General features: G+C 38.8%; 1 protein-coding gene across 4 annotated transcripts in view; it reads left to right on the plus strand.

Moving 5' to 3' along the window:
- The window catches only part of PHKA2 (phosphorylase kinase regulatory subunit alpha 2), a 112,933-nt gene that overhangs the window by 87,682 nt on the left and 1,260 nt on the right, over window positions 1–23,991 (plus strand). For 2 of the 4 annotated variants that reach the window (XM_043993243.1, XM_043993246.1), the window contains 12 exons: window positions 721–854; window positions 3,682–3,838; window positions 5,376–5,455; window positions 6,088–6,166; window positions 6,281–6,410; window positions 7,169–7,270; window positions 11,589–11,707; window positions 12,457–12,486; window positions 14,249–14,302; window positions 18,569–18,742; window positions 22,308–22,361; window positions 23,514–23,714. In XM_043993243.1, the coding sequence (XP_043849178.1) occupies window positions 721–854; window positions 3,682–3,838; window positions 5,376–5,455; window positions 6,088–6,166; window positions 6,281–6,410; window positions 7,169–7,270; window positions 11,589–11,707; window positions 12,457–12,486; window positions 14,249–14,302; window positions 18,569–18,742; window positions 22,308–22,361; window positions 23,514–23,714 (1,314 nt within the window). The remainder of the gene's footprint in view (window positions 1–720; window positions 855–3,681; window positions 3,839–5,375; window positions 5,456–6,087; window positions 6,167–6,280; window positions 6,411–7,168; window positions 7,271–11,588; window positions 11,708–12,456; window positions 12,487–14,248; window positions 14,303–18,568; window positions 18,743–22,307; window positions 22,362–23,513; window positions 23,715–23,991) is intronic. The other 2 variants (XM_043993244.1, XM_043993245.1) reach the window with 2 other exon arrangements.

The following is a 23,991-nucleotide window of genomic DNA, read 5'->3' on the forward strand; positions in this document are numbered from 1 at the left end:
TACTGCTGAGGAAGCCAAACTAGCATAAGAAACAGCCTCTATTATTTTTTCAATGTCAGCTAGCTAGTAAAGCAATATAAGTTAAATGTTAGTGCTCCTGTCTTTTTTTGGGGGGGGGTGAGACAATTGGGGTTAAGTGACTTGCCCAGGGTCACACAGCTAGTAAGTGTCAAGTGTCTGAGGCTGGGTTTGAACTCAAGTACTACTGAATCCAGGGCCAGTGCTCTATCCACTGCGCCACCTAGCTGTCTTATTTTTTAAGTAATAGAACATATATGAGAACTCCAGGGAGAAGAATAAATTGAGAGCTTTGCCAGTAATTTCCAAGTACCAACTATTTTGTCCTTTGAACCAAAGAACTGGTAAGTGAACTCTGGCACTCAGGAGAGGGGAGGAAACAAGAATTTGGTGCCATTGTATCCTGGTGACTAGTTGTATTCTCTTTTACTTCCCTCTAGATCACAAGAACATTTTGTGGGGCTCAAGAGTTTTCTAGGGCTTACCCCCACATGTCTTTGGGGAAAACTTTGGAGATAAGTCCTAGGGTGTTGTTTGAACTTTGCAAGTAACTGTGAGAAATGGGTCTCAGCCCAGGCCTCTAAGCACTCTATACCAGCTCTACAGAAACTGGTACACAGAACGGCAGTCCAGTTATCACGCTGGTGGGATTTGTTTTGTTTAACCTCAGTGTTTTCAGCTTTCATTACTTTGGTTTAACAGTCTTCAGAAACTGATGTCCGTTGGCCCAAAGATGCCCATGGTGACCCTGACTGTGAGAAGCTGGTGGAGCAGCTGAAGGAGTGCTCTAATCTGCAGGACCAGGCAGATATATTATACATTCTTTATGTTATAAAGTAAGTGGCCGATATTCACTAGATTGGCCTTTAGTGGTGTACCTTCAGTTTAACATTTTTAAGCCTATACTTTACTAGGTATTAGGGACACAAAAATAATACCTACACCCTGCTCTCAAGGACCTTAAAATCTGATGGAGAGAGGAATAAGTACACAGCTCCCATACAACGAAGATCTCCAGGAAAAGTGCTAGGAGAAATCTGAGGAGGGAATAGTCACTTTGCCCAGGGGTAATAATGGAGTAAAGGAGGCTTTGTAGAGAAGTGACTTGATGTGAGTTGGGCCTCTAAGAAAGAAAGGCATTTCTCCAGGGAAAAGGGAGAAATCTATTCTAAGTCCAGAGAATAGTGTGAACAAAGGTATAGAAACAGGAAAGAGGAAAATGGACACACAGGCTAGAGAGTGGTTTGGCTGGTATGTCTAAAGAGACAGAGTATGCGATATAGCTAGGCAGGTAGTTTGGAACCCACTTGTAGAGGGCCTTGCATGTCCCTCTAGACTAGGTTTCAGGGTTTAATACTCTCTTTAGTAGCCAGTGGGGAACAGTGAGGGTCGGGGTGAGTGATCATCTGCATAGTGCATTAGGATAATTAATAGCATAATGAATGTATTAGAGAAAGAACAATGTGGAAGCAAAAAACCAAACAAACAAAAAGCAGGAGGGTGTGACGACAGTCTAAAGTAGAAAGAGTTAGATGAAGGCGTAAACTAGAATGGTTGCAGTGGGAATCTAGAAGTAGCAGAGACCTCAGAGATCATCTCGTATAAAATAAGTGACCTTATTTTATAGATGAGGAAACTGAGAGCCAAAGCTAACATCACAGAGGTGGTGTCAGAGGCAACATTTGATCCCAGGTCCTCTGATTCTAGAGCCAGGGCTCTTTCTACCATACCATGCTAGAGATAGATGCAAAAGATATTATGGAAGTGGTAATTTCAGGAATGGTAATTGATTATATGTTTGGGGTGAGAAAGAGAGAAAAATCAAAGATGACTCTAATGGTACAGCACTGAGAGCAAGAAATGGAAGTATTTTGAATTTCCAGCATTATCAGACACATTTATTTTCAATTGAGTTTATGTATTTCAAGTGCTTTGCAAATCTTAAAGTGTTACATTGAGGCAGTAGGATACAGTGGAAAGAATATTGGCTCTGGAGTCAGAAAACCTGAGTTCATGCCCACTCACCTCTGTTGTCTACCACATATATGACCTTGGGTGAGTCATTTAACTTACCCTTATCTAAGTGGAACTCAGTTTCATCATCTGTAAAATGTGGGTGTTAGATGGGATAAATTCTTAACTGCCTTTTTAGCTCTGAATCTATGATTCTATATAAATGCCATTTATCGTGATGATGATTCTATGTAAAGCCAAAAATACTCTCAAGACACTGTTATTAATTATTTACCATTATCCCAGATTGTTTGTATAATTAAGAATTAAGGCTGCTCAATACCAGAATGTGCAAGTTGAATATCTTTAAAAGATGACTTTAGAAGTAATCAATGAGATGTCCAGACACCTGAACTTACCCTTTAAATTCAAAACCTTTTTTATATTTTAGCCATTTTGGATGGAAAACTTTCTAAGATGTATGGTACTTTTCCTACCTTAAAATAAAACTAGTAAACCTTTGTTGACTTAGAGCTGTAACTATGATTAAAATGATGGTGCTCTGACATAATAGTGTCCTGAGCAACTTGGGGGGGGGGCAGTGAGGGTTAAGTGACTTGCCCAGGGTCACACAGCTAGTAAGTGTCAAGTGTCTGAGGCTGGATATGAACTCAAGTCCTCCTGAATCTAGGGGCAGTGCTTTATCTACTGTGCCACCTAGCTGCCACCCCCCCCGCAGCTATTGACACATATTAGGATAGTTAATATTATACTGCTTGGCCTCAGACTATACATTTTGAGATCCATTATCTGCTTTTTATTAAATTTTCCAGGTTTTTCTTCATTGGCACAGACAGTGGCCATAGAGCATACATTATTTTTTGTTTGTTTTTAACTGGAAGTCTCAACTTTAGAAAGCAAAAGGGGTATCCTCTTTCTGTGATCCAGGAGGGGAGGCTGATAGAATAACTGAGAGTTTTAAAAGAGGAGAAGAGTTAAAGAAGCCAATCATTCATTGGTGGTTTTAGTGTCCTCAGTAAAGTCATCAACAAGATCATCTGTTAAGAGAGACAAGTTAGGATGAAGTTGGAGCCTTGAAAAGAGGCTCCTGTTGGGAGTGTGCAAAAACATTAATAAAAGGTAAATGAAAGGATAACTGTGTAATACTGAGGTCTCTAGGAAGGCTAACAAGGCAAGTTATAGATCCAGCAGCGAGGTTTTAAATTTAATCTTCAAGTATTTGGCATTTGGGGAGTAGAAGTGAAGAACATTCATGTATAGTAGCAGTTGCCCAGTTATGATGGTTAACTGAATGAAAACTCTGCAAGGTCAAGGGGACAAGAGATTTTCTTTAGCTTTAGTATTACTCCCAACCAGACCACATCACGAGATCTTTCACACACAAAACTCCTCATTCATACAAAGGCAATGCCATTCCTAGATTGGTGCACTACTGCACCTTGTAAAGGAACAGTGAAATCTAGTTTTTCACAGTTTTATGAGTTTAGGTCTGTAAGGCAATGTAGCATGAGGGACATTCTGTAATTTTTTTTATTCTATAGTATGTTCCTCTTTGCTAAATAAGACATACAATGATTAGCTTTCCATGACTGTTTGTGCTATGTTACAAGGAATGTAGATTCTAAACCCTGAACTTCTTCATTTCTGGACAAATCATTAACATGAGTGTTTCTACTTCTTCCCTTTCAGGGGCCCTGACTGGGATACAAATCTCTCTGGACAGCATGGTATCACAGTCCACAGTCTTCTTAGTGAGCTCTACCAAAAAGCAGGCTTGAACAAAGAATGGGGTCTGATTCGTTACATCTCAGGTCTGCTGAAGAAAAAAGTAGAAGTCCTTGCAGAGGTGTGAGAGGAGCATGGTTGTTTATTTTTATTATCCTGGCTTTCATGTGACAAAACTGTTCTTCAAACTAAGATTAAGCCTTGAAGGGAGGAAACAGGAGTGAGAATTTATGCTTACCCGGGATTCAATAGAAATAGATTCATTATTATATTCTGTCTGTCTGTCTCTCTGTCTCTCTGTTCCTTCCACTCCGTATATGTATTGTGTGTAATGTATACTTGGAGTTATTAGACACACTTAAATTTTCCCCCAGTATCACATTATGGAATAGAGGTTATCCTAGGTAGCCACAGGCTACACCACATAATCTCTGACAGTTCCCACCAAACTGTATGAGCCTTGCAATGAGTTATATGTCTTTTGTCTGAGGACCAGTTTTGCTGGGTTTGGGGAGATACATCTCTAGGCTGGCCACAAACTAATGAATTTTTCAGGCACAACCAAACCACGAAGGGGTTGTGTTCTGCTTTTGTGGAGGGAGTGTTCATAATCAGTGAAACCATAGAACCTTCATGTTTTGAAATCTGTTTTCTAAAACTGAAAAAATGACCTCATCAAAGACATATGGAGGTAGTTTAGCACTTCTGTGTTTCTTCTATTCTTGCTTTTGGGAGAACTCATCATGTTATCAACCTGGTAGAAACAGCCAGTTGTCTAATTTGTAGATTATTAGGGCCCTTTTCTTCTCCTTGCTTCCATTAGAAAGTGAGCTAAAGAGATGGAAGAAAGCTCAAGTTAGTTCATTTTGTTCCGTTTTAGCAGCTCTGGGGCCAGATCTGCTAAAGAAGGAATGAGATTAAAGTGTTTTAGAGTCAACTCTCAGTTACCTGTCATTCTGCTAATGAGACATCTTTATTAACTGGGCCTTTCACACGCCATAATCATAATTTAAACCCCAAGGTTTCTGTACTGTTTTCTGAAGCACTCTTAACAGGGATTATGTTACAGCCAACATTGTTAGTAGTGTTTCATTGTTTTGAAAATCAGCAGATCTTTAGGTGATGTCAGAGTTAGGGCTAGGTATGGGAGAGACAGATGTGGAGGTACCACAAGAAACTCTTTTTAATATTATCTTTTCCTACATGCTCTCCTTGGCATAAAGTTACACACTGCCAGAAACAGTGCTAGGGACACAAAACAGTGAAACTGTCCCCACTCTCGAGGAGCATGGAGGTATTTACAGTGTGACATCTGGTCACTTAGGTTATATTGAAGCTCCACAGGCTCCAGGAGAAGATAATGGTATTTTTCAGACCTTGCTTAGAACACACGCATTCTTTGTCCTTCCTCCCTGTGGTGTTTATGGCAATTGTCCCAGAACTAGGATCTCAGACAAACCAGGCCATTACATTCCCACTCTCTTGCCCTCCCTCTCAGTAGCTGGTAACTAAGACATCACCAGAACGTCAGTGTAAAAAAACCCTCCAAAGAGTCAGAAATTTGGCATTTTTGCTATGTTGACATAATGAAGTCATGAAGCAGTACTCCTTTTTGCATTGCTCTCTTAACTTCCCCCTCCTTTTCGGTATGTATGTAGGCATGTACAGACCTGCTGTCACACCAGAAGCAGCTCACAGTAGGCCTTCCCCCAGAACCGCGGGAAAAGACCATCTCTGCGTAAGTCCTCTCTCTGCCGAAGTTCTCTCTCAAAGTTCTTAAGCCTTGGGCCTATACACTTAAACTGGCCTGCCAGTAATTAGATGAAACAGAAATAGCTACCTGCTCATCACCTAGGACTTAATGGTCTCCATGTTTCAAGGGAGCAGTACAGGATAGAGTAGTGGCCTTGGAGTCAGGAAAACCGGGGTCTAAGTCTGCTTATTTATTAGCTGCATTTATTAGCCATGGGTTATTCGCTTAACCTTTCTGAACTTCAGTTTCCTCAATGGTAAAATGGGAATAATAATACCTGCAGTGAGGCTAAAATAAGAATGTGTTTTCCAAACCTTACTACACAATTTTTTTTTTTTTTGGTGGGGCAATGGGGGTTAAGTGACTTGCCCCGGGTCACACAGCTAGTAAGTGTCAAGTGTCTGAGGCCGGATTTGAACTCAGGTACTCCTGAATCCAGGGCCGGTGCTTTATCCACTGTGCCACCTAGCTGCCCCGCCTTACTACACAATTTAAATGTCAGTTTGGGGCTTATAAAGCAGCTGCTGTCTACAGCTGAAATATGAATTCTAGAAAGATACACGGAAATGAATGTTGAAACTGATTGTGTCATTTTACTATCTGATTCTCTTCCCTAGCCCTCTTCCCCCTGAAGAATTGACCAGACTTATCTATGAAGCCAGTGGGCAGGATATCAGCATTGCAGTCCTCACACAGGTTAAGATCCTGAAGAGGAGTCATACTTGCTGTATACTTCTTTTAAGTGGGTGGTAGGGCCTGTGCTGAAACCATCAATTATATCTATACTCCTTTTGCCCTTGTTCACATCAGGAAATTGTGGTTTACTTGGCAATGTATGTCAGGTCCCAGCCCAGCCTCTTTGTGGAGATGCTCAGGCTCCGGATTGGTCTCATCATCCAGGTGATGGCAACTGAGCTGGCCCGGAGTTTGAATTGCTCAGGTAAGGACTCCTTCTCTTGAATGTCATTGGGATAAGCAAGAAAAGAGACCAGCCTCTAGGTCATGCATGTTGATCAGAGTGCTTTGGGTGCTCAGTTTTATTTTGTACAAAAACGGTACAATAAATCTACTTCTACTGTTCCCACAAAGTATCATATTGCAATATCTAGTTTGTAATGTAACTCCCCAAGGTTTCTCTGAATTGTAACAAGTGTATGAATGGCTGCAATTCATAAACTTCTGTGTCATTTTGAAAGAGTCTTGTTAATATTGTAGTCATGTAATTCCTTATTTGTTTTGGGATCAAGGTAAGGGTCTTGAGCTGTGACTGCCTCAGTATAAGGAATTCTGGCTGAAGGAAAGCCCCACCCCGCAACTGGTCTATAACTGGTCTATAGCCTTAAACAGTTGTCTCTGGGAGCGGAGAGGTTAAGTCTAAGGTCATTTAACCAAAGTGTGTCAGAAATGGGACTCAACTCGAAGTCTCTAGTAGGCCTTAACCCCAAGGCTAGCTTACTACCCACTGTCACACACACACTACTGAATAAATACTGAGTCATTTTCATTTTCAGTACAGCTTTCACCACTTTAACCCAAAGAAGTTGTTAATGTGGAGATTTCAGGCACAAAGACAATGCCAATAGAAAAAATTTGGCCACAAGGAGCCATCTTTTGGGGATCCTCAAATCTATACCAATATAACTCTCTGTTCTTCCTACATATGAGGTCAGTCCTATGTCTTTATGTGTTTCTTTGTAGGAGAAGAAGCCTCTGAAAGTTTGATGAATCTTAGTCCTTTTGATATGAAAAATCTATTACACCATATTCTAAGTGGGAAAGAGTTTGGTGTTGAAAGAAGCAGTAAGTAAACAGTAATTTGAAAACATATGTAATATATATTCAATATATAATACAATATATGTACAATTATATATGAGGAATAGAGTCCCTGACCATCATATTTGATGCAAGTTAAACTTCTAAAGAATACAAATATAATGTAAGTAGTGGCATTAAACTCTCTCTTAACAAGTTTAACTAATTCTTGTGGCTTTTTTCAGTTATTATGCCCTTATGAGTTTTCCAGGACACATTAGCAGAGCATTTTCAACTTCTTATCCATCTGTACTCTCCACCACATTATTTTCATTTCAATTTAAGGAGCAATTTCTGTGAGTAAATACTTACCAGGTGCTGAGGGGGCCTCAGAGTTGAGTAAAATCTAAATTCTAAGAACCTTCTAACCATTAAGGGGGAATATGATATATAAAAAGATAATGTATTCAGTGTATGAAAGTGTGGAAGAGGTACTAAATTCTTTGGGAGGTCAGATGGAGGGATGAAATCACATCTCACATTCAGTTATTTATTGAATAAGCATTTATTAAAACCTACTACTTGCTTAAAACTGAGCTAAGCATTAGAGATAAAAAGACAAAAACAGAACAGTCCCTTCCCTAAGGGAGCTTAAAATGTATTGAGAGGAAATAACTTGCACACAGCTCAGTCAATACAAGGGATATACAAAATAAACACAAAGTTCTGGTGTATGGTACTAGCCATTGGTATGATCAGGCTAAGCCTCCTATAGGAGGTGAAGTGAGTCTTGCAGAAAGCCTGGGATTCTTCAAATAAGAGGTGGAGAGAGAGTGTGCATTCTAGGCATAGGCCTAATTAAGGCACAGAGGTGGAAAAGAGAGTGTCCTATATGACAAACAGCAAGAAAGTAGGTCAGTTTGGCAAGAAATTGTGTGAAGAAGACTAAAAGCTGGCAGGGTAGTGAAGGACTGGAAATGCTAGAGGGGTTTGTATTTTATACTAGAGCAGGGATTCTTAATCTGGGGTCTATGACTTGTTTTAAAAAATGTTTTGAAAACTAAATTAGCTCTGTGTGTGATGTCCTTAATATAATTGGTTTCCTTTGTAATCCCATTTTTTTGTTTTATGCATTTAAAAACATTATTCAGAGAGAGAGTCCATAGGCTTCACTAGACTACCAAAAGGCTCAATGATACAAAAAAGGGAAGAAAGAGTTGCTGGAGCTGCTTGAACTGGAGAGCAGCATGGTCAGACTTGTACTTTAAAAATACAAGTGCGGGACAACTGTGGAGGGTGGGTTTGAAAAGGAAGAGATTAGAGGCTGGAAAGCCAGTTAGAAACTATTCCAGCTGTAAATATTAAACTTAATGAAGGGGGCAGCTAGGTGGTGCAGTGGATAAAGCACCGGCCCTGGATTCAGGAGTATCTGAGTTCAAATCCAGACTCAGACACTTGACACTTACTAGCTGTGTGACCCTGGGCAAGTCACTTAACCCCCATTGCCCCACGCAAAAAAAAAAAAAAAACAAAAAAAAAACCCACCTTAATGAAGCTCAGAACTAGGATGGTGGCCATGGGAATGGAGAGAAGGTGAAAGGGTGTGAATGAGATATGTTCTAGAGATAGAATAAACATTTGGTTGGATTGAAGGATTGAGGGAGAAGGAGGAGCAGAGGAAGATTCCAAAGCCGCTAATGTAAGTGATAGAAGGATAATGGTGCTCTCCACAGAAAAATTAAAAGATGGGAGAGTTTAGGGGGAAATGTAAATTCTGGTTTGAATATGCCAAGTCTTAAATGCCTGTGGGACATCCATTTTGAGATCTACAATAGACAGTGATGTGGGACTGAGCTCAGGAGAAACATTAGGATTAGATATATAGTTCTTTGAATGATCTGCATGGACAGGACCCAGGAGAGAAGGGGAAGTGAGAAGGAGTGATCTCTCAGAGCTAGAAGGAAAATCACCGGTCATCTAGTCCAAAGCTTCTTAAACTGTGGGGTCTCAACCCATATGGGGTCATGTAACTTATTGTGGGGGTTTAAAAAATGGCAACAGTTATACTCGGGGTCAAGTAAAAATTTCTCAGGGGAAAAGGAGTCAGGAGTGGGAAAAGTTAAGAAGCCCCTATCTAATCCATCTCATAACTGAATGGGAACCTCCTCCACAACAATTCCAAGGAGTCATACAACCTTCACTTGGAGTCTTTTTAACAACTAAGAATTCATTCTCCCTCATCAGGCCATTCTTCTTTGTACCAGACAAAGAAAACTCATGGTATTTTTAGGTGATGTTCACAGTTACACAAACACCTATATTTTATACCCAACAAGAATTTTTAAATTGTCTATATCAAACCTTGTATACTATTATGTTGGGAAATACAAATGTTTAACTTAGATTTTTATGCTTTAAGGACTGTCAGTCTGAAATGTCCAAAATTCATTTGGGGCATTTTATCTTCCATCACAGTTACTGCTACTTCAGTCTGTTGGTCAAAAATTGTCAAAGGGGAATAAAGTAGCATAAAATGTTGTAACACATGCACACAAATGTCAACACCGTAGAGTGTCCCGACGTGGTGATCAAGATTTTGTGCATCTTTGTTATGTAACAAAACTTGGAAACCCAAAATCCTTTTTCTATCAATTGTAGTGTTGAACAGACAGATTGCAAACTAATCTAGACAAGGGTTAGAACAGTACCAGAATTCCTGCTCACAGGTCCTAGGAAACATGGCAACCTCCAGATATTTATGTCTTCTTTTCCCAAAGACAGTCTAATTATAATTGAAGCTATTCTTATTTGTTTTAATAATAGAGCCATATTATTTGTGGACCATTTATGAATTTCTGTAATCAAGTAAAGAAATAAGCTGTGAGTTGTTCATGGCTTTGATTTGTTATAATAAGGAGTACTTCAGGTACTTTGTGTTTTCTTTCTTCTCAAATGTGTACCCAGATAGCAAACAAAAACTGTACAACAGATAATCAGGTGGGCTTTGTTTTCTTCCACTCCTGAATTGGGTGTTCAGAAGCCTTTCCCCAAAATGAATTTTGAACATTTCAGATTGACAGTCCTTAAAGCATACATATATAAGTTAAACATTTATGTTTCTCAACATAATAGTGCACAAGATTTTATATATAGACAAGTAATGTTTTGCTCTGGTTTTTTCTCTTATAACATGACTAATGCAGAAATAGGATTAATGTTATTATGTGTATATAACCTATATCAGATTACCTGCTGTCTAGGGGAGGGGGGAGGGAGAAAAATCTGAAATTGTAAAGCTTGTATAAACAAAAGTTGAGAACTATCTTTACATGTAACGGAAAAAAATAAAATACTTTATTAATTTCAAAAACAAAAACAAAAATAAAATACATTTTCATTGCAAAAACAAAAACAAAAGACAAGTAATGTTTAAACTCTTGTTAAGTATAAAATATAAGTGCTTGTGTCACTGTGAATGTCATCTAAAAAATACCATGAGTTTTCTTAATTAAAAGACACGGGGGGCAGCTAGATGGCGCAGTGGTTAAAGCACCGGCCCTGGATTCAGGAGTACCTGAGTTCAAATCCGGCCTCAGACACTTGACACTTACTAGCTGTGTGACCCTGGGCAAGTCACTTAACCCCCATTGCCTTAAAAAAAAAAAATTAAAAGACACGGTAGAGAAAATACTGTATGTATAAAAGTATTCACTGATTCTGGCCCTTCCTCCCGCAAAATATTGTAGGGGAGAATGTTTAGACACATAGAAGGATTTTGTTTTGCTTTTTTAATCTTATTATACCTTGGATTCCAATGACTCAGCTGTCTGAGTTCCAAATGCCAATAATAATAATTATTAATAATAATAAATAATAATAACTGAATAAAAATAAAGTACAGTCGTTTGAGTTTTCTAAAATTATTTGCCAGAAGGCCTAAGTCACCAAATTTGCAAATGGCATCTCTGGTACTAGAAGTCCAGAAGTGATAAGATCAGGGCATGTGGCCCAAACTTTCTAAGCACATTCCAGGATTGGCCCGTGGTCATGCATGTTTTAATATTGTTTATTTTAATATATTTCAACGTATTCATTATAACAAGTCAAAGCCAAAAACAACCTAAAGCTTATTTCTTTGACTTGATTGTGGAAATTTACAAATGGTCCATAAGTAATTTAGCTCTGTTATTAAAAAAACAAGATTTTAATTACTTCAATTACAATTAGAATGTTTTGGGGAATAGAAAACATAAGGGGATTGCTTTGTTTCCTATGACCTATAAGTAAGGTTCTGGTTTAGAAGAGAGAAATGAAGACTGTCCTCACCTAGGGCTTTAATATGTTGTTTTTTTTCCCCCTTTAGTGCGGCCTATTCACTCCTCTACATCTAGCCCAGCTATCTCTATTCATGAGGTGGGCCATACTGGAGTCACCAAAACAGAAAGGAGTGGTATTAATAGATTAAGAAGTGAGATGAAACAGGTAAGGGAATCTTCTGCAGGGATTCATGTAGAGGGAGAATCCATCTTTTTTTTTTTCTTTTCCCTCAAAATGATTGAAATTCAATGTTCTTTAGTTTTCATGGCTTTAGATCCCTTTCCTTATTGGGTGTATGAGGTAGATTTCAGATGCAGCATGGTTTCCCTATAAAAAGCTTTGATTTTTGTTGCTTTTTGAAATTGTTAGTAAACACTTATCATTGATTTCCTACATTTTTAGGAAATATTTCACTTAGACTATGGCAATCTTAAAACTGAGCTAACAATAAAATATGTTTTACTTGTCTGGAACAAGCAGGTTTGTAGTTAACTCTATTGTGACCTTCAAGTGGAGTGTTAGGGGAAGAAAATAACATAATAATTCAAAAATAATCTGTATTTTTTTCCCCACACACTTAAAGAGGTGTTTATTTCTTGCTTGTGTTTCTCTTTAATTCTTTATCTCACTCTATATAACACCAATGAACCCTTTTTTTTCATTTTGACCAAAAATATCAAGAAAGGTACTATATAACTTTTCTTCTTTTCATTAGTAAACAGGCTGATGACTCATACTTAATTCTTTTATTATCTAAAACCTCCCTACAAATGTATAATCTTTTTTTAATTCGTTGGTTGGGCTGGGTTGTGACTCTCGTTCTGTTTAGAAGACCATTGCTGTAGGAGTGGGTACTTAACAGTATTTCATTTGAAAACCAGTTTGTTTATTGCCTAATTTATTCTTAATTACAGATGACTAGGAGGTTTAGTGCTGATGAGCAGGTGAAAGAAACATGACTGGCTTTGGATCTTTCATGCATGGTTTTCTTCCTTTCTGGCTCAAATCTTAAAAAAAAAAAAAAAAGAGAAGCTATCTATACTAACAAATCTTAATGTACCTAGAACATTTCTGCCTATCAAATTCTCTCTCAGAAGGAAGGAAAGAAACATTTATTTTGAAGTGTTTACTCTGCTGGGCACTGTGCTAAGCATAGGAGATACAAATATAAGCAAAAAGAGATACATTCCCTTCCCTTAGAGGAGTTCATACGGCATAGGGGTTAGGGATATGTAGTAGCTCTCTCTGGAGGGAGATTCAAAAGAAAGTGAGACAGTCTTTGCCTTTGGATCAGCCATGTCCAGTTGGTCACCATTTCTCAATCTTCCCTATTGGGCTGGATATGGAATAGTATCATGTTCTATACTTGAGAAAAAAGATAGTTCTTAAAGACTGATACCATATAGATACAAAACTAAATTAAGTTGTTGGGAGAAAGTCAGTGTAAAGTGGGAGGTAGTGCGTGACCTCCCATCCTTTTTTCTGACACTGAGAACACAGAATCATGGAGAAGTAGAAAGACCACAAGAAGGGGGGCAGGAGATGTTGGGTTCAGGATGTAACAGTACTTTGTTTCTTCCTCTATATAACTGGACTCATCTGTGCCTTGTCTTATCTCTGAGGTTTGTTGTAAGGATCAAATAATATGAAGTACTTTGAAAAATGTGCCGTATAAATTCAAGTTTATGTTGTCGGAAGAGAGAGCATTTGGATCTCTCCTGCACTGCCAGCATTACCAGAAATGCCCAACACAAAGTAAAAAAAGGAGACCCTTTGTGCCCAGTAGCCTACCAGGAAGTAGGCCAGCTAGTCAGTCTCTTAGTATTTTAATATTTATATTTCTTTACAGGTATAGTTATTTGACCTTGTGGTTATATAAACACAAACTTGACTTGTGAGCCCTAGAGCAAAACGTAGTTGTCTGTCCCCAACTTCCAGTTCACACTGATGTTGTTCAAATAGAAATAACTTAGAAAAAAAGATTTTTCTTTAGCTTTCCCTTGACTAACCACTTGATGGCACCAAGTCCGTGTCCTCCATGTTCAGACGTCTCTGTCTACCCTCAGATGCCTTGTTTGCTTGATTGGTAGTGGGATTAAATTAACTTTTCCTGACCAATTGAAAAATTCTCTATTTGGTCATTCAAACAAAGACAGACATTTCACAAGAGACATGTAACCAATCTTAGAAACTAACCAGCTCAAACTTTCTTTTTAAGTAATAGTTCCAGCCCTAATTTCTACCCAGATTATTAAGACCATTCCTTTTTTAACTAGGAAAGATAATGTAAATAAATCGTGCTCCTGTTTTCTCAAGCAATTTAGACACATTTATTTGACTGAAGATAATTTAACTAATACAGTGATGGGGTTTTTTTCTAATCCAAGTATACCTTTCAAAATTCTAACATACATTATAGATGTTGGCCTGGACACCACCCAGGAAACAAATTGCTTATTAACTTGGTCATCTCCATGATTGATAGGGATGAATTGGTGCTTAAAATAAATCTTAAAATCAATATTACACAGCCTTTAGATTTGGAAAGGGTGGGTCTATGGGGAAATGAATTTTTTTTCTATTTTAATGAAGGTAGACTTTTATAATTCCATGTCTTCTGCTATTTTTTTGTCCCATTTAACTCCTTTCTGAATTTTCTTATTAAGTTATTGTATGTCATTGAGGTATTTGTTTTTTGTTTTGTAGTTATTTTCTGTGGGCCATTCCATGTCCAGCAGCATTCATTCTTCCAAGTCCATGGTAAACCATCCATTATGACTATATTGCATTAATGGTTTTTGTCATCTTCTAATTTGTAGTCTTGGAAACCTCTTGTAACCTTTCCTCTACTCCTACCTCCCACCTTATCCAAAACTTTCTGATACTTGAGAAAGACTTTTAGGGGCTTTGGAGAAGTACTGTGACAGGTAACTAGTGTGGTAGCTGACAGAATCCCACATACAGCCTGTGACTTTGCGGAGGCAGACATGAAATCTTGAAAAGTTCTAGAATGGAAACTTGTTTTGAGTTAAAAAAAAAAAAAAAACCTTTAACTTATAGCATTTCCTGATGTATAAGGCTATTACCTCATTGGACATCTCCCTCTCTCCCCACCATATCCCTAACAAATTTACCAGTAACTTCATGGTATTATTATCTCCGTGCCTGAATAGACTATAATCTTCTTGAAGGCCTGTTTCTGTTTTGTCTTTGTATCCCTAATGATTAGCACATAGTAGACACTTACTCCAGACCTGTGATTCCATGAGTTTATAGAATTCCCAGCATTAGAAATTTCTTCCACCAAAGCAAGTTAGCAACTCTTCTATCTGAGGCACTGAGTTTAATTGACTTTCCTGTGGTCTGACACAGGTTAACCCTGAGGCCATCCCTTTGTCCAATTAAGTTTTGGTTTAATTGAAATGGAATTAATTTCAGAGTATTTTTTTATGGGATAGTCATAGATTATTTCTCCCAGTCTGTGATTACAAATTTGTTCTCATTCTTTTACTTTGATCTGGGATCTTTTACTTTGGTCTGGGATCAGGAAAAGGAAGAAGAAATAGCTGCTTTGCTTTTCTGAATCTAAATTAGATATAGAACATCAGCTGAGGCATTGATGAGCATAGCAGTAATTGCTTTTATTCATGCCTAATTGTCGCCTCATTTAAAGGGTCTTAATGAGACAAACCAAACAACCTAGACTAACTACTATTTTAAAATAAGACCCCATGAAGTAAAAACAGACTTGTGAGGAGATTTCTGCCTTAACTTCTGGTAGTACATCTAAGAGTTAAAGTATATTAGAAAATTATAAAAGGAGATGTGTTTTAGAACTAAAAGTATAAGAGGATACCAGAATCAGAATAGCTGTGAAAATTCTAAGTATGAATAAGTCTCCTCCTTCAGTTTGGAGGTCAGAGATTTATATGTTTTTTCCTCTGAAGAGGAAACTTCCATGAGCTTCTTCTAGAGAAGAGATCTTATTCTCTTTTCTCCCTCCCCAAACTCCCCACACAAGTTTGGAGGTGTGACCAATGCCCAGTTTGTTTCCTAGTTCCCTAAATTGAGTAGCCCTCAGAGGTCAAGTCAATTCAGCAAGCATTAGTTAAATACCTCCTCAGTGCCAGGCTTTAGTGCTAAATGCTGGAGGTATAAAGACAAAAATGAAAATAGTCCCTGCCTCAAGGAGTTTAATTGACTGGAAGATACATTGGGATGCTTCCCTTGAAGACTCACTAAGAGACTTTTCTATGTTAGTTTTAAAGCAGTGCTGTTAATATGGGGACAGGAAGCTATAGTAGCCGAACCACTCATCATGGGACAGTTATTCTCTCTGAAAGAAATAAGCATCCTTTTAGGAGAAGGAAAGAGGTAAAAGCAGCTCTTCTCTCCCTCTTCATTACAGGAACATGTGTTCCTGGTGAAGAGGGAGGAATTAAATGTAATAAAGAGAAAGAATGAGGATAAACACCTTCTGGTGAAGAGGACAGAGAAAGGAAGGAGTGTGTTGAGGAGGGAGCTAGGTGGCACAGTGGATAAAGCACTGACCCTGGATTCAGGAGGACCTGAGTTCAAATCCGGCCTCAGACACTTGACACTCACTAGCTGTGTGACCTTGGGCAAGTCACTTAACCCTCATTGCCCTGCCCCCCCCAAAAAAAAAGAGTGGGTTGGGATGACTGAGGTGAGAAAGAAAGATTTAAAAGGGGTGAAGGTTCCATGTGTTCTCTAAAAGAGACCGTGTATGGTCAGTGATACTAATATGGATTCCAATCTTCCAGCTTTCAATCTTAGATTTATCATTTTCCCTTTTATTACCCATTGAACTCTTTGTGGGAGCAGCCTTTAGGGAGTAAATGATTGACCTTTCAATTTGGTAATTTGTAGAACTGGCAAATTTTAGTATTTTTAATTCTAGTAAATAAATATCCAATGTTATTTTCAGCTCCCTGGTTAATGCATTTATTCCAGAACCCTGAAAATAAAAGGTTGTATAGGCTTAAAATTACATAAAAGGAGACCTTTTGGGCAATCATATGATCTACATTTCAATCCGCAGATTATTCATGATGTCTGAAAACTGTGAAAGCATAATTCTTTTAGAAGTAGTCTTGATATGAAGTAATTTATTCCATCTAAGTTTGGAGCCATTTGGAAATTACAGCAATTCATTTGTATCAGTAGAAGGTTACATGGCATAATAGCTAAACTGTTAAACTTGGAGTTAGGAAGATGTTGGTTAAGATCCTACCTCTAAGTCTTATTAACTATGGTGACTCCAAGCTAGTCACTCACCCATTTAAGGATTGTCATGTGGTTCAGATGCAGTAGTGTGCTATGTAAATGTCAGGTATTGTTACCTATGTAGAAAATTTATATATATATATATATGTTTAATTTGCCTGTCTCCTACAAAAAAATAATAAACAGATGAGAGAAATTAATCTTGTATATCTCCTACAATTTGTTTCCATACCTGTCCTCTTACCCAAAAAAAAAAAAAACAGATCAGAGAACTTGTCTACTAAAAACCAGATCAGGGAACGTGTCTCCTACAAAATGAACCAGATCAGAGATAGACAGGAAAACATACCAATTTATTTTGTCTCAAGAAGAAAGAACCATGATCATGTGGCGATCCTTCCAAAGGGAGCTCAAAGACTCCCTCTTTCTTTTTTTTCTTTTTTTTCTTTTTTTTCTTTTTTTTGGTGAGGCAATTGGGGTTAAGTGACTTGCCCAGGGGCACACAGCTAGTAAGTGTCAAGTAAGACTCCTTCTTTCTGAGGGTATATGAGGTGGTTTTTTGTCCATTGGTTACAAAGTGTTATCAGTTTCAATAATGTGAATCAACCCAGAAGCAAAATCAGTTTAACAATTTCAGTTACAACAAGTGTGAAAGAAATACAGAAGCATCATAAGATTACAGGATTCCAAAAAAGGGTTTGGCAAGGATGAAGACACCCAGATTTCCCTATAAGATAGCAGCTCACTATCCTGAGGAAAGAAGTCACCAGGTAGGGCCTTTTATCTGCTAGCTATCTGGGTTCAGTTTGGAGTTCAGTCGAAGGACATTTTGTTCCTATTAATCCAGGGTTTCATAAAACTCCCCTTGGATTATAAAGTGCCTCCTTCAAATCCAAGTGATCCATAATTCATATTAACACCTGTAAGAGTAGCTAATTAAACAACACCTGAATTAATAGCATTAAATGCAGCTTCCAAATATACCTCAAGTATAATTGGGGAATTCAAGAAATATTTATTAAGTGCCTGCTGAGGACAAGACACTGTTGTAGGTATTAGGGATAGAGAGCCTCCTCTCCAGTAGCTAATGAGGAAACAGGCATGTGCACAAATAACTGTTACACAAGAGAGAGATCCAAGAATAGTGATGTGAGGAATTAGAAGAAGAAATCACTTTCCTTTTTGAAGGGAAGAGATCAGGGAATGCTTAGTGGGGAGGTAGAATATGAGTTGGGCCTTGAACATGGAAAGGGACTGGAGAAGGGTGGAAGGGAAGCCCATTCTACGAATGGGAGCATGGCTTCAACAAAGACATAAAGACAAGAAAAGGCTAGACAAGAATGGAGAAAAAGGAGTATTTCATTTTTGTAAAATACAGAGGTCATATGAAGGAGAGTAGTTACAATTCAAAAGGTGAGTTGGAGCCAGATTCTGGAAGGCCTTGAATGAAAGTGAAAAGGAAATTATTTGGAGACCATCAGAGAGCTCCTGAAGGTTTTTTGAATAGAAATAGCATGGTCAGAAAAGTATTAGAAATCCTTTAGGTTCTGGGGAAAATCTGCATCCTGCTGTCTTTCAATTATTAACAAAAACAGTCTTTAAGATGGAAAAAAAAAAATCCAGACCTTCATCAGATACTCATCCTAGCAAGCACACTAAAGTGAGATGGTGGTGTAATAATTGCTAAATGCTGCAGTTTTTGGTACAGGAATTGGCTTAACTTGTCAATGTGCCAGCATTCCTGGAAGGTCTGAAGGCTGCTTATCTTCTTTACTTCAGAGGTGCAGTACTCCTTCTTCTCCCACGGGCACGGTGTCATCTTCCGACTCTGGGGGTCATCATCTCGGCTGGGGAGAGCGCCAGGGCCAGTGGCTGCGCAGGAGAAGGCTGGATGGTGCCATTAACAGAGTTCCGGTGGGCTTCTACCAGAAAGTGTGGAAGATTCTTCAGAAGGTGAGCAGGGAGTAAGGGAAGAAAGGTCAGGCTCCATTTAGATTGTGGGGTGAGGTAATCATGAGCAAGAAGCTCCCGGGACTCAGCCCTCAGTCACTTCCTGGGTACTTCACTTCTCAGAGGAAGCACAGTGCTGACCTTGGAATCAAGAGAGAATCGTGACGGAAAAAAGAGTGAGAAGGGATCTTAAAGGCCACCAAGCTCTACCTGTCCTTGGCTCAGTAGTCTATCTATACCACCTCCAAGTGCTCAAAGATCTCACGCACTGCTGAGGCTGCTTTTCAAGTGCCTGTTGCATGTGGACTCGGTGATTTGGTGCTCTGTCAGTAAACATTTATTAAATAGCACCCAGGCACTATGCTGAGTTCCAGGGATACAAAAAGGCAAAGGACAGGCCCTGCCTTCAGGGAGCTCACAATCTAATGAGGGATGCGATAAGCAAAGAAATAGGTATAAACAAGCTACTTATAAATAATTAAAAGAGGGAAGGTAGAATGCAGTAGGACTTGAAAGGAAGCCAGCAGTTGAAGGTAAGGAGGGAGGGCATTCCAGCCAAGGAGGGGAAGTCAGAGTAACGCCGGAAGCTGAGACATGGACGGCCCAGAGGCCAGTGTCACCGGGCTAGAGAGTATATGGAAGGGGAATGAGGTGTAAGAAGACTGTAAAGGTGGAGGGGAAGGGCTGTGAAGGGATTTGAATGCCAGACAGCATTTTGAATTTGCTCCTGGAGGCCATAGGGGGCCAGTGAAGATTATCAGGTGGTGGGCTGGATCGGAGTGGTGAGAGACTTGAGGCTGGCAGAGCCACCCGCAGGCGACTGCCATGATGGAGGAAAGAAGGGGCCTACCCAAGAGATGTTGCACATCACTAACCCTCTCCTGTCACTAGCCATCAGCACATGCTTGAACTGTGCCTTCCCCTTCTTGTATTTGCTCATTTGATCTTTTTGAACCCAACTTGAAGATTTCCTACTTTATATTAAATTCTCCTATAGACATAGCCCACATTCTAGTTGGCTGAGATCTTTTTTACATTCTATCATCCGTTATAACTGTTCCCAGCTTTGTATCCTCTGCAGATTTGATAAGGATGCCATATATTAGTCAATGAATCAACAAACATTTAAGTGCTTACTATGAGCCAGACGCTGTGCTAGTTGCTGGAGCTACAAATATAAAAAATGAAATAATGCCTACCCTAAAGGAGCTTACATTCTATCAGAGGTGAAAACATGTATAAACATATTATTAACTTTATATTTGTACAATACATAGATAATATGTATGTGTGTATATATGTATATATATGTGCTTTATATGCACGTATCTCCCTTGATGAAATGTAACTTTCTTTGGCTTTGTTTGTAGACATTCACTGGCTTGTAGAATCTCTGCCCTTTCTTCTTCTTTTTTAAATCAAATTAACATTTGTCCTCCTCCAGGACTATGTTACCTTTATGACAGATCACTGGGAGCTCAGCAAGCACATCTGCCAGTTCTTTGGGTGCTCTTTGATGTTGATCTGGGCCAGATGTCTTGAACACATTAAGGCAAGGCAGGGAATCTTTTAGTATCTCCTTAACTTTTGTGTTTTCACTTCCTCTGAACAATTTTTGTTTTGTCCCTGGTAGAGTAAACATAAGCAAAATAAGTTAAGTAGTTTTGTTCTTTCGCCATTATCCATTATGATTCTATCTCCCCTCAAATGAGATCAGCCCTTTGTGAATCTTAAAGCACCATTTAAATGTTAGCTATTATTATGAAAACCCTGAGAATTCATCTTCTCCTTTCCCTGCTCCTTTTTCTCTCTGTATAGCTTCAACCTCTCATTGTCTTTAGCATATGTTGCCAGCCTTGGCTGATTCCGAGCTTTCTCTCACCTTCTAGTCTTTTCCTGACATTTTATATTGTCTGCTCTTTACTTCTGTCTTTTATACGTGTTTTTTTTATAATCTGACTTAATAGTCTCTTTTGACAGCTTTCCTCTTTTTCATCTTTGGAACTGTTTTTGTTTATTTCCTCAGAATTTCAATCTGTCTAGGCCTCAGTCTTGTTTTTAAAATTGGAAGATGATAATATCTGGAATACCTCTTTCACAAGGTTTGGGACCAAATGACATATTGTATGGAAAGTACTATGTTAAACTTTAAGCACTTTATAAATATAAATATTATGATGAAGATACCTTAACCTGGGTGTCCCCAAAACCTTAGTACAGTTATAAGCTTGCTAGTTTACTGTCCAGCCTTTAGCTACAAGTTTTATTAAATGACTTTTAATACTTCGTTCTGGATGATAAAGAAGGCATATGAGAAGGACAGAGAGGATCTCTGCCTTCTAAATGGTGTGGGAGATGAGAGGGATAGCTAACTGTTAGGCAGTTCTTTATCATTTTGAGCCAGTTTCTGATGTTGTTTCTTCCCCTTTAAATCCGAGGGCCCAAGCTCTTACAGCACTGCCCTAACTCTGCTGTGGGTTTGGAGGAGAATAATTTCTCACGTTTGTCTAGAGAACACAAAAAAGGAGGGGAATAGAAAGATCTCACTTCATGGACCTTCTCACTCTTCTTCAGATTGACATAAAAGCTTATTTTTGTTTTTGCTTAAAAGAAGCAGATATGTTCTCTTTAGCTTTCCTCATGTAAAATCTCTGTAACCTACCAGGAATTAACTGTCTGACAGATTTTTTCCCCTAATTTTTTTCCATTTCACAATAGAAGTAAAAGAAAAACAGTACCAGCAGTAGAATACCAGGATTTCCACAGCACATAGGGAAGATTATTTCCTGGGAAGTCTAAGATCTCTGTCCACTCCCTGAAACAGCCATGTAGGAGAGAACCCATGCAGAAGATTCCTCTTCCTCTCTTTTGTGTGTTCTGTTAGACTTCAGAGTGGTGGATGTCTGATCAGCAAAGGGTTCCTGTAGTCCCAGGCCCCTACAGAGCAGGAAGGCCAGAGGCCTAAGAAAGAGGAGGACCACTGCACCCTTAGAGAAACCTGGTTGTGCTTCCTTCAATAATGTGCATTTCCATTTGGATTTTCACTGGCTTGATAAAAGGTTCTTTCTATCCTTAAGAAGCAGCTTTTTGTTCATTCAGGGCTTGATATTTATATACACAGCATCTGTGCATACACTAGTTCTTTGTGAGATTGGTGCTCATTTTAGAAGTCTCAGAAATAGATGATTACAAATGCACAGAACCGTCACCTCACAGACCAGACTGATGAAAATCTCCCTTTGTACGGCACCAAGGGGAGCCACTCAGCCCTGTCAGTCATCTGTTGCTGAGTTAGATTGGGAGCTTCCATAAAGGAACAATCACCTGCTCCCTGGGGACCATTTGTTCTTGTGAGAAATGAAAGATGCCTGTTGGTCCACTGAGAACTGTTCCATCAAGATGATTGCTGTGGGTAGTGAGAACATTCCTCCCTTAAAAATACTTCACATGTCTTGCAGGTTTTATAGGTAGTACAAAGGTGAGTATATAGCTCTGTGTGGGTATGTGTGTGTATTTGACACCCTCTATACTTTATACCAAAATTATTTTTGTTTGTTTTTTTTCCTAGTGCCATGGTCTGTCTATTGATGGCTATGTTCTCCCATCTTCAACCACAAGAGAGGTAAAGTATTGTTAGTATTGCTAGTATTCCTCCATTATTTTAGAAGTGCTTTGTTTTTATGTGGTTAGTACCTCCTTTCACCTTTTAAAAGTCAACTTTGTTTTTTTCAAGCAGCCTTGAAAACAGAATATTGACCCACTAATTTTGTGTAGTCCTCCTTTCATATTTATGATCCTCCCCTTCCTTTAACCATTCGCAGCTTTCTTTATTCTCCCCAACCCATCAATGCACAAACATCTCTAACAATAATACAGAGGATTTTACTCCATCAGCACATATTCCCATGAAAACTAATGTTGGAGGAAAGGCAGAATTGTATCCTTAGTCTTTCTCTTATTTCTCTTGTTCACTAGGCAGAACCATAAGTAAAGCCTCTCCTGACCCTTCTCAGCTGACTACTGTCATCTATATTGGTTTTGCATTATTGCAGCCAGACTTGCTCTTTCTGAATGCGTACTCCCAGTTTTCAAACATACACTATTGTTCCCTGGGTTGGTTTACATAAACTATAAACACTAATGTAAAACATGTAACAAAAAATATAAACACCTCACTATGAACATCTTATTCCTCCTTCCAATCTGCACATTAGCAGAGACTTAAGTCGCTATCACTTTCCTTTAATGCCCTCCAACTACTTGAGTCCAGTTAAGAGCTAGGACATGCTGTGGAAGAGGGGAGATAAAAGTAAGCCTAACAGAATTGGGAAAGTACAAGTCATTTCACTGCTTGGAGAACAGATCTTAAAAGTTAGGTATCATGGCTCCAAATATACATGAGGGGAAAATCCACTCAATTCTCTTTCTGGTTTTGACGTTTATTATAGAATCAGAAAAGTTCTGGAAAGGGTTTAAATCCTGTGGTTTTCCCACTGTCCTTAGGCTGGTGAATGTTTAACCATCTAGGACAGATGGCTTATCTCTGTGTGAGATTCCACTGAATGTTAGTGTGTCTTTTCTCATTGTTCTAAACAGGTCACCCACCTGTGCAGTGAACCATGACAGCAAACCAACATGTTATTTCCTAAATAATATAGTTCAAGTTGTTTCCTTTTGAGAGTGTGCATCTTAGAACATGATGGTTTGTTCACATGAACATGACAGGATATGTTTTATGTTTCCCTCTTATCCTGCCCTCCCTCATCTCTGGCAGATGACCCCTCAGGAAATCAAGTTTGCTGTCCACGTGGAATCTGTGTTGAACCGTGTACCTCAGCCAGAATACAGACAGCTGCTGGTAGAAGCCATCCTTGTCCTTACGCTCCTCTCAGACACAGAGTTGAATAGCATCGGAGGTATCATCCACATAGACCAGATAGTGAAGATGGCCAATGAATTCTTCCTAAAGGAACAGGTTTGTGGAGCGATGCCCTAAAAGGAGTTGATGTAACCAGAGATGGGATATAGGATTTGAAAGTTAGTTATAGACCCTGCCCCTGGTAAGAGAGAGCATGCTCAAATAATAGAAGTGATTGCCTTCTCCTAAGATAGGAAGTTGGTCATATGACTTAGAAAATTATATTTCTGTGATTTATGGAATAAATTGTATAAGTATATAAGAAAAATATACATAACATATAAATAATAAAAACTTAATATTAGGACAAAAGATAGCATAGTAGAAAGAAAAA

Source organism: Dromiciops gliroides, chromosome 3 (genome assembly GCF_019393635.1).
Source record: "Dromiciops gliroides isolate mDroGli1 chromosome 3, mDroGli1.pri, whole genome shotgun sequence".
NCBI lineage: Eukaryota > Metazoa > Chordata > Mammalia > Microbiotheria > Microbiotheriidae > Dromiciops > Dromiciops gliroides.